Raw genomic sequence first — 10,282 nt, 5'->3', positions numbered from 1 at the left:
ATTTTTGTCAGGTCTGTTTCATGAGTTTATTTTTTTAATAATTCTGTTGAAGCATGGTTGAAAAACAATGTCTGACTTTCATTGGTTAACATTTATAGAATTTTATTTATTATTACTTTTGTCAGATTAAAGTTATTTCTGTGACCATTGTGAGTTTTTCTTTCATTGACCAAAGGGTACCAACAATTTTGTCCACGTCTGTATATATATATATATATATATATATATATATATATATATATATATATATATATATATATATATATATATATATATATATATATATATATATATATATATATATATATATATATATATATATATATATATATATATATATATATATATATATATATATATATATATATATATATATATATATATATATATATATATATAGAATGCACAGTCACGTTTACCTGTTTTAAAGAAAATCTTAATGCCACTCAATGGACAATTCACTTTGAAACTGCTGAGAAAAGTGCAAGAAGCAATGTATTATTTTTTTATGCAAAAATGTTGCAACATGCCATATTATGTAGAATACAATGACAATTCTACCTCGTCTCACGGCATAAATGTACACTTTTTAGCGATACACAAAATGCGTACCAATAAGTACATATCACTGCACTTTCCTAAAGAAATGAACACTGGAGGCAGTAAAACTCCTCTTATTCATTTTTTCACACAAATTTATAAAGTTTTGATTAATAAAGCATAATTTTTGCACATTTTCATGAAGAATATCATGTCATGACTACATAGCAATATTAATATGCTGCGATATTTGAAAACTGATGCTTTTGAACGTTAGCGCAGATCCAGCTTCACATCTTTAGGTTTTCATACACGGTTTGTTCAGTATAGCTCACGTAGTACGGAGATATACTTGAGAGGCGAGGAGCTCTGGGTCGAATGATGTGTAACTATGATTCGACAAAACGGTTCAAATCTGTGTAAAAGAAAGATGAAATCAGACTGTTGCATCAAAAAATGCATTTTTTTTATATCAGTTTTGCATTTGTTAATACTATCTGGTAGGTTTAGGGTTGGATTTGGTGTAGGGCATATTTCCAACATGACAGAGCGTTCACTTTTAGCAACAGTCCATGGATATATTTCAATTCTGAACTGCTTCAGTACGTATCAAGGTAATATAAATGTATTGAAGCCGTGTTTTAGCATCACTCAATGGACATCCCTTCAGGGCGATACAGGAACTATGTGCTCCTGATGACATCATACCCTAATCTTAACGATGCCATAAATTGCTTTGCGATGCACTCCTGTTCAAACAAGGCCATATTTGTTGTTACCGGTGTTCATTTCCTGGCAGGCGTGAATGCATATCTTGAAAAATGTGACTGGCTAACAAAGCAAATGTCTTTACTGTCAAAAGCTGAAATGGAAATGCTATAAATGCCTCAAGCAATTCCAGATAAAAAGTACAGCAGCTTATCAAGCAGGAGTGCTATATTGGACAAGACAGACTTTCCTGATGAAATGCTACAAGGTTAAAACCTTATAGCGTGATTGTTGCTTTCCGCAGTCCTGAGCATATTTTCTGAATTTCGCAAGGAATACAGCTTCTCAAGTTTGACCTGTTCGCATTTCGAATTAGCAAATCCGCTTTGCTCTGATGTTAGTACAAAGTGTGCAGTCCCAGGGATATATGATGATATGGTGCGCTGATATCAGGAAATCTGGCACTATATATAAAGGTAGCAGGCTATAGGAATGTAAACATAAGCAAAAAGATATTATACAGCCAAGGCAACAGAAAGCCTTTCATTTCAGTGCAATTTCATGGCCTTTCTAGTTGTTGTGGAGGAAAGGAATTGGAAAAATATGAAATCGATTGCCAGGTTTGCAGTTACACCTTATTGGACCACCTTTTGTGCGGTGTTAGAAAGTGTCAAAATAGATCTCTAGCCTGTGCTAGACTGACAGGAAGAAAAGAACGCGGTTCAAGCTGGACCAAAACATGTGCCTTTATCCTCTGTCGTGAGATAAGAGTACACGGAGCCAAGAATCAGGAAGCACGAGAACAGGAGTGTTGTAATGGATGACTTCAGCAGAATTTGTACATCTGAAACAAATATGAATAATGTATATTATTTTAAATAAATTATTCATATTCTGGTTGGTTTTACTAGTGGAGCAGGAACCACTATTGATTTTCAGGAAATAGATTACCTTGAAAAAAACTGCAACGTGTGAGGCAACATGTCTGTAAATTACAGAGATCTGTATAATTGAATGCGAAACAATCCTAATGTTTCCTTGAACCGACTGACAATGACACGACAGTTTATCTAGTGAGAGAGATTTAGAAATAAAGTTGACTAGAAATAAAAATACACCCATCTATTTTTCTAAACGCATGTTATTCATATTTTTGAAAATGATTCATTCATGCATATGATCATCTTTTTTAAAAGCATTTTGTCAAAATGTTATAACTTGATTTTCTGTTCAAATCATTGATGATCTTAAAATTCAGCCCTGCCTATATCCAGTTAGTTACAGTGGACAGAATCAAGTCCTCATTCTTCCTATTTCATTAAGATATTTATCACAATATGGAAGATATTATCTGTTGCTACTTCAGTTTTAGTTATCATTTTCCAAATCTTTGGGGTATAGAACATATACGACATTTCACTGCAGAGTAAGTAAAAAAAAGATTATTTTTAGTTAATATGTAATGTTTTCGTAAATTGTGGTAATTTATTTTGTTAATTACAGTATTATAGAAATGTTATTATTAACTGATGGCAATAGGAATTTTAAAAATCTCAAAATAGAACAAAAGGATGCATTGTGTCAAATGTACATTTACATTAAAATGTGGTTAATTATTAAAACAATCCCAGATTGGAGTTTACAAGAGTTAAAAAAAAAAGAAAATTTCAAATTCAAATCAAATTTAAAAATGTATATTTTATTTGTTCAACTACATGTAACCATCAGCATAAGAGTTATTATTTTATTTTATATTAAAGTTTTTAAATATTAACCTATCCACACTTGTCTGAAGCTACACTCTGGCATTACATATATAATGTATATTATATATAAATATTTTTAATATATAAATGTAACAAATTTTTGTTTAATTTTTATAATGTACGCAGTGAACAAAAACCTTTATTGTGGATGTGATTTATCACTCGACGGCACTACTCCTAACGTTTCTTTAAATTCAGAGAGCTTTTCCTGGCCATTGTGGCATTGTGTTTGCTCACTGGGGGTCTGAGCCTCAAATTATGTAAAGCTGCTTTACAACAATTACTATTGTTAAAAGTACTACACAAATAAATCTTAAGCAGAATGAAAAGAAAAGAAAGAGTGGGAGCTGTGTTCTCTCTCTTTTTTAACCAAGATGGTTTTTACCTTTAAGCTTTAAGCTGCTGAAGTGGTAGCACTTGATGTATGTAGAGCTTCAGCTAGAACAGAAGATAAAGAAAAAATGTGGAAAAAATATTTAAAAAAAAAAAAAATCAGGGCAGTAACCACCATACACATAAAAGCAACACGTCCAAACCAGTATGCAGAGATCATTTTAATTCAAGCCATTCCTAAACCTGTATATTTAGCCTCTCTAATCTTGAATATGTGTTTACATTCTAGCTGCATTAACTGCATACATTTAACTTCCCAACTCCTGCGTTATCTTCTTATATATACATATATATATATATTCAGTTATTCACATCACAAAGCACGGACATTCCTGATGGAATACAAACTCCCTTGATATTGCTTTGAACTATTTTGCAAAAACAGACGGCCTCGGAAGTCCATTGGCCGTCGCGGGCGTTCGGCGACGCTGATTCGCTGAGGCCTGTTTCCGGGGCTCCATTCCATTAGTGACGTTTTCCCAGTCGCCGTGCGACAGATTGGGGAGAATGGCTGCCAGTGGAGGTTAGATCTTCTCTTCAAATTGCAAACTTATTTCTAAAAGTTTTCTAGTGTGTTCACGCGTTATTCGTTTCTGGTATTATTTAGGTTTGACGGAACGACGTAGATTTAGACGGTTTGTTCGAATATGCGGCGAGCTCCGGTGGTTGTTTGGATATAGGCAGAAAAGTACGGAGGGGTAACGGCTAGCGAGACTAGCTCGGCGAGTGACTGTGTAAACACTCGCTTATTTGCTCGCTAGTTTACGGTGCAATTAATTCAACAGCGTTATCCCTCGTGTAACTCTGAACTTTCGTCATATTTATTGCGTTGTCACGGATTATTTAGTACTACGAAAGGGCTCTAGTCTGGACTTGAATGGCTCTAGACCGGACTAGCCTGATGTTGTGCTAACCGGTAAAACAGCACCTGGATTAGCACAGCTAATAAGTTAAGCACCGAAACTCGCTTGCTCGTAGTAAATAAACACATTTCTTCGATAGGGTTATCAGAAGAGTGTTTTGTAATGTATGAGGTTGTCAAAAGTAATACTAGTTTTTCAGACCATATTGCTTATTTTCCTGCTCTTAATTAGTTTCACAGTAATGCCATGTGGGGGCTGTGGTTGGTTAGTTTGTTAGTAGATGTTTTGTCTGAACTTTTTGGTTCTGAACAGCTCTGAAATAGCAGTAAATAAACTTTGATTTCACAGGGTTTGAGATATGTTGAATGATTTTTTTTTGCATTGGAACTCAATGCAATGTAATCAAGAGCTAATAAAATGTAATAAGGGAGCTGAGCGTCAGTTTAAAAGCTGACTGCAAAAGAGTCACACTTGTATTTTATCGTCTTTATTGTCACTGTAAAACCTGAAATCATGTACGCTGTTTAACTCTTCTGTCTTGTAGACGTAGGAAAGCTGTTACAAGTACAGAATGGGACTCCAGCAAGCACAAGCTACAACGGGGTAGATGCCCTGCATGCCTGTAACATCCTACAGCAGCTTAAAGCCTTGTACGACGAAGCTCAGCTGACTGACATTGTCGTGGAAGTGGACCATGGCAGGACGTTCTCTTGTCACAGAAATGTCCTCGCTGCCATCAGCCCTTACTTCAGGTTGCTCCTCCACACATCAGTGCTTTAAACCATTAAGTATAATCCATTTTCGTAACATATGTTGAGGGACTGTGAAGAGATGGAAGCTAAGATTGAAACAGACCCTTAATTTACTGAAAACAATGACAGAGATTTAACTGTTAAATGAATATACATAGATATGATGGCTTTAGACAGTCAGACATTTCAATTTAGCCAAAACCCTAAAGGCAGTAACCCTATAAAAATGTTTACAGTAAGTATACAGGCAATAAACATTAACATATGTACTCTTTCAAAAATATAGCCAAATGACAATATGATTAAATCATTGTAGACATTGTTTTTGTTAATGAGAACCTGTTAAAGGGATAGTTTACCCAAAAAAGTAATTCTGTCATTGATCACGCACCCTCATGTTTTTCTAATCCTTTAAGTTCTCCGTTCATCTTCGGAATACAAATTAAGATGTTTTTGATTAATTATTAGCTCTGTCTGACCCTCCTATAGACAGCAATGTAAAAACCCCAATCAACACCTAGAAATTTAGCAAGGACATCTGTAAGATAATCCATGTGAAATCAGGAGTTCAACTGGAATTTTACAAAGCTGCTAGAAAACTTTTATGTGAGGAAAAAAAGATTTTATTCAGCAGTTTGTCTCCTACATCACCCTGGCGCCATTTTTGAACAGTATCCACTTAATGTAAACAAAGTAATGGCGTAGCTTTGTAAACTTGTGGTTGAGAGGATCAGAGAGCTCTTATAATTCATCAAAAGTATATTAATTTGTGTTTTGAAGATGAACGCTATGGGTCCTATTGGTTTGGAACGACATGAGGATAAGTAATTAATGAATTGTTTTCAATGAACTAACCCTTTAAATCTGGGATGATATGCAAAATAAAGTACTGACACATCAGAAAGACATTTTCACAGTTTAAGCTTTTTAACTCATGGAGCTTTTTTCTGGTTTGCATCTGTATTAACTAATTGATCATTTTTGGTTTTAAAAGCTTCAGTTGTGTTGACTGAAACGGGAACACTCCTTCAACAAATAACACATTAAATAAAAAAAATTATAAAAAAAAAAGCTTTGGAGCGCTAAAGTGTTGTCACACATTGTAATACCACAGTAACTAAACGCATGTTGTCAAAAAGTCTTAGCCGCTGCCTTTTTCTGGTAAAATTCAGAAATCCTGTCAACAACACCTTTGTTTTGTTCACATGGTAATGGTGTTTGTTTTATCTTTTGTCAGATCCATGTTCACAAGTGGCCTTACAGAGAGCAGTCAGCGGGAGGTGCGGATTGTTGGTGTGGAGTCTGAATCCATGCATTTGGTTCTGGACTACGCTTACACCTCTCGTGTCACTCTCACTGAGTCTAACGTGCAGGCACTGTTCACCGCTGCCAGCATCTTCCAGATCCCAGCCCTCCAAGACCAATGTGCCCAGTTCATGATCAGCCGTTTGGACCCTCAGAACTGCATCGGGGTCTTCATGTTCGCAGATGCTTACGGCCACCAGGAGTTGCGGGAGCGCTCGCAGGATTACATCCGCAAGAAGTTCCTGTGCGTGATGGGAGAGCAGGAGTTCCTTCATCTGACCAAAGAACAGCTGGTCAGCATTCTCAACAGTGACGATCTTAACGTGGAAAAAGAGGAGCATGTGTACGAAAGCATCGTGCACTGGTTGGAGTATGACTGCTCACGTCGGGAGGCAGATTTACCTGAGGTTTTTGCCAAATGCATCCGCTTGCCCCTGCTGGACGAGGCCTTTCTGAGCCGTATACCCCAAGCCTTCGCCCTGGCCTTGTCCAGGGATCCCTCGGATAAGGGTCGGCTCAATGGCACCAATGGCTGCCCGCAACGGCTGGGTATGACTGCTTCCGAGATGGTCATCTGCTTCGACGCGGCTCACAAGCACTCAGGGAAGAAGCAGACCGTGCCTTGCCTGGACATTGTTGCCGGGAAGGTGTACAAGCTTTGCAAGCCACCCAATGACCTCAGAGAGGTTGGCATTTTGGTCTCGTCAGAGAACGACATCTTCATCGCTGGAGGCTATCGGCCGAGCAATAGTGAGGTGTGCATCGACCATCGCGCAGAAAGTGACTTCTGGCAGTACGAGCATGCTGGCAACAGGTGGCTTCCGCGATCGCCCATGCTACGGGCGCGCATCGGCTGCAGGCTAGTGCACTGCTACGGGAAGCTCTACGCTTTGGGCGGACGAGTGTATGAAGGGACGGACGAAATGCTTTGAAATCTGTGGAGTGCTATGATGCCAGAGACAACTGCTGGACAGCGGTCAGTCCCATGCCAGTGGCCATGGAGTTCCACAGCACAGTAGAGTATAAGGATCGCATCTATGTGCTGCAAGGTGAGTGGGGTTATTGCAGAGTCGCCTGGAATCAGGGTCATCAAAGTGTGCAAACACATACATCCTTATAATTCATTGACCTGTCATATCTTTTAGCTCTGCATAGATAATAAGGTCAGGTGGGTTAACCTCTCTCAGCAAAATCAAAAGTAACACAAAAGAGAGCACAAAAGAGCTAGACTTGCACTTAATATTGGGCATGGACAGAAATTTCAGCTGCTGCAAATTTCCAACAGACTTTGTCTAAATAATATATTAGTGCTGTCAAAGGATTTATCACATCCAAAATAAGTAATATCCAAAATAAATAATTTGTGTGTGCACTGTAAAAAACAAAAACAAAACAATAGTTGTTTCAACATTAACATTAAGTAAAATGTTAGGCAGTAGGGTACAGTTATTTCAAGTTGAAACAACTATTTTATTTATTTTTACAGTGAATATAAATTATGTAAAAAAACTTATTTTGGATGCGATTAATAGAATATATTTCTGTATGTGTATATTTTTGTATATGTAGATGCATATGCATACAGTATATATTTAGAAAATATTTACACTTTTTATAATCTTATTTTATATAATGTATAATAAATAAATATGAAGACATACATGTATAAGTACACAGTGCATACAATATATTATGTGAAGGAAAACTTATTTTGGATGCAAATAATTGCTTGATAGTACTTAATTGTTTAAATACTTAAAGTAACTTATATGAATTTATATTTACTGTTAGAGCAGCAGCTCTATTTTTTGTTTAAAGCACTGAATCTGGAAATAAAATTAATATAAAGACTTTTATGAATAAAACTAAATGGTTTAATAAACTAAAAAAAATTACAAAAACACATATGACATAAGATTAAAGATTAAATATTAAAATGAAAGCAAAAATAAAACAAAGTCGTACATTTTGTTTTTGATAAGAGCTACGGAATGTAGCTAATTTGCAGTATTATATTAATATTTAGTGATTTTGGCCATGACATTTATCATTTTCTTTTGTTTTATGCCAGGAGAATACTTTTTCTGTTTTGACCCTCGCAAAGATTACTGGGGGCATTTACCATCCATGAACGTTCCCCGCACCCAAGGATTGGCCGCCTGTACAAAAACTGCATCTACTACATAGCAGGCATCTGCAGGAACCACCAGCGCACGTTTACTGTGGAGGTGTACGATATCGAGCAGAACACCTGGTGCCGTAAGAGACCTCCCCCTTCGATCAAGCGACCAGCCCCTACATCAAGGTGCTTTTGCTTCAGGGCAGATTGCATCTGTTTGTTCGAGCTACACAAGTCATGGTAGAAGAACATGTGTTTCGCACCAGCCGCAAGAATTCTCTCTACCACTACGACGATGAAGCTGACCAATGGACAAAGGTCTACGAGACGCCGGACCGCCTCTGGGACCTCGGCCGCCATTTTGAGTGCGTGGTGGCCAAACTATACCCTCAGTGTCTTCAGAAAGTGCTGTGAGTGTTAAGGATGTGCTGTTTGAGACAGCTGATCAATATTTTTGGAGAAGAGGGATGATGGTACTGCTCAGTACATGGTGCTGTTTGTGTCCCCAACACCAGAACTGCAGGGGAAGTCTTAAAGCGTTAAAGGTTTCAATCAATAAACTCGAGGGTGCTGTTTGAAAAAGTAAAAAGAAAAAAACAAACAAAAAAAAACCGCAGTATTTTATGTTAGACAATTGTGCACACAGCACCCACACAATCGCTTGTTTTACAGTTAGAAAAGTGAATCATAAGTGCAATTATCTATTTTTTTTTCTTGCAGATGTTGAGTCGTTTCTGCTCCATTATATCTAAAGTTTTTGTTGCTGTTTTGGCATGCGTTGTTGGTGAACATGAGCAGTTGATGTCCTTAAGGACAAGCAGTATGTCAACAGTTGAGTAAAAAAAAAAAAAAAAAATAAATAGGTGAAAAATAAATATGTAAAGCTATAAATATTCATACGGGTATGATGAGCATTTTTGCTCACTGTTAGTGTGAATAATGAGGTTTTTTATTGTCATTTCTTTCAGGTTTTCAGATGAATAAGTTGACTCTGTGTGGTTTGCTTAGAGAATTTTGATTATTAATGGAAAGCAATTTGTTTGCCAAGATGTACACGTACATCTACTTTTTTCTTTTTAAAGTCAACCCATGTGCTAAAACATTGCAGCAGTTTTTAATTTCATTTTGACTCTGCTTTTATGATGTTTCGTTGAGCCCAGCTCCACATCCAAATCTATATCTTTGCAATTTTCGCATCACCAGCCAGATCTTTAGTGAGGTTACAAGATTTTACTCAGTCTCCATATTGGAGAAGAAAAAAAAAAAGGATACCAGCTTTATGTGTAGCTGAAATCAAAAGTGGGCAATTTGTTGACAGCCAAACACAGCTCAGATCAGGAGAGAACATCGATAGGGTTGGAGAAGAGGTGGCCAAAATGTGGATGCTCACAGTCCACTGTCATTTATTGACTCCTCTGATCTGAAACCTACAGGTGCAGCTTGAAGATAGATGCCTCCAAAATGCCAAAACGTGTTCGAGGGAGTTGTAGCCTGCACCCCGTGGCAGCAATAACGTGTTCTGTCATTGTTCCTTAGATAAAGTGCATTAGAAATATTAAGCGATGATGTTTTCGTAAATAATTCCAGAGAAATGGCCTTTGTTTTGCCATCACAGGTTGGTTAACGTTCAGTGAGATGTTGTTCTCCAGGATGTTACGGTGCCTGTTCAAGTGAAAACCCAGGCATCAGTGATGGAGTGAGAAAAGCCACTATAAAGTCTTAAGGTTCAGTTTGCTTCTGCACTAAGGTGCTTTTGACTTTAGGAAAGGTCTGTTTCGCAAATAAATCCAGTCCTCCTATATTAACGTAAATGAACACTTTTCTTTCTTTCCTCCC

At 37.1% G+C, this 10,282-nt stretch overlaps 1 protein-coding gene across 1 annotated transcript; it reads left to right on the top strand.

Moving 5' to 3' along the window:
* Positions 1-3,803: 3,803 nt before the first annotated feature.
* On the top strand, positions 3,804-9,311 carry LOC122353607 (kelch repeat and BTB domain-containing protein 8-like). Its single transcript, XM_043251424.1, is given in 7 exon segments — positions 3,804-3,930; positions 4,815-5,022; positions 6,260-7,236; positions 7,239-7,376; positions 8,399-8,485; positions 8,488-8,595; positions 8,598-9,311. Coding segments are annotated over 7 exon segments (1,797 nt in total). The 5' UTR covers positions 3,804-3,914; the 3' UTR covers positions 8,861-9,311.
* The last annotated feature ends 971 nt before the right edge of the window (positions 9,312-10,282 follow it).

Source organism: Puntigrus tetrazona, chromosome 11, assembly GCF_018831695.1.
Source record: "Puntigrus tetrazona isolate hp1 chromosome 11, ASM1883169v1, whole genome shotgun sequence".
NCBI classification, from domain to species: Eukaryota; Metazoa; Chordata; class Actinopteri; order Cypriniformes; family Cyprinidae; genus Puntigrus; species Puntigrus tetrazona.
The sequence above is the reverse complement of the archived record's forward strand: the minus strand, read 5'-3'. Positions and strand labels throughout refer to the sequence as shown.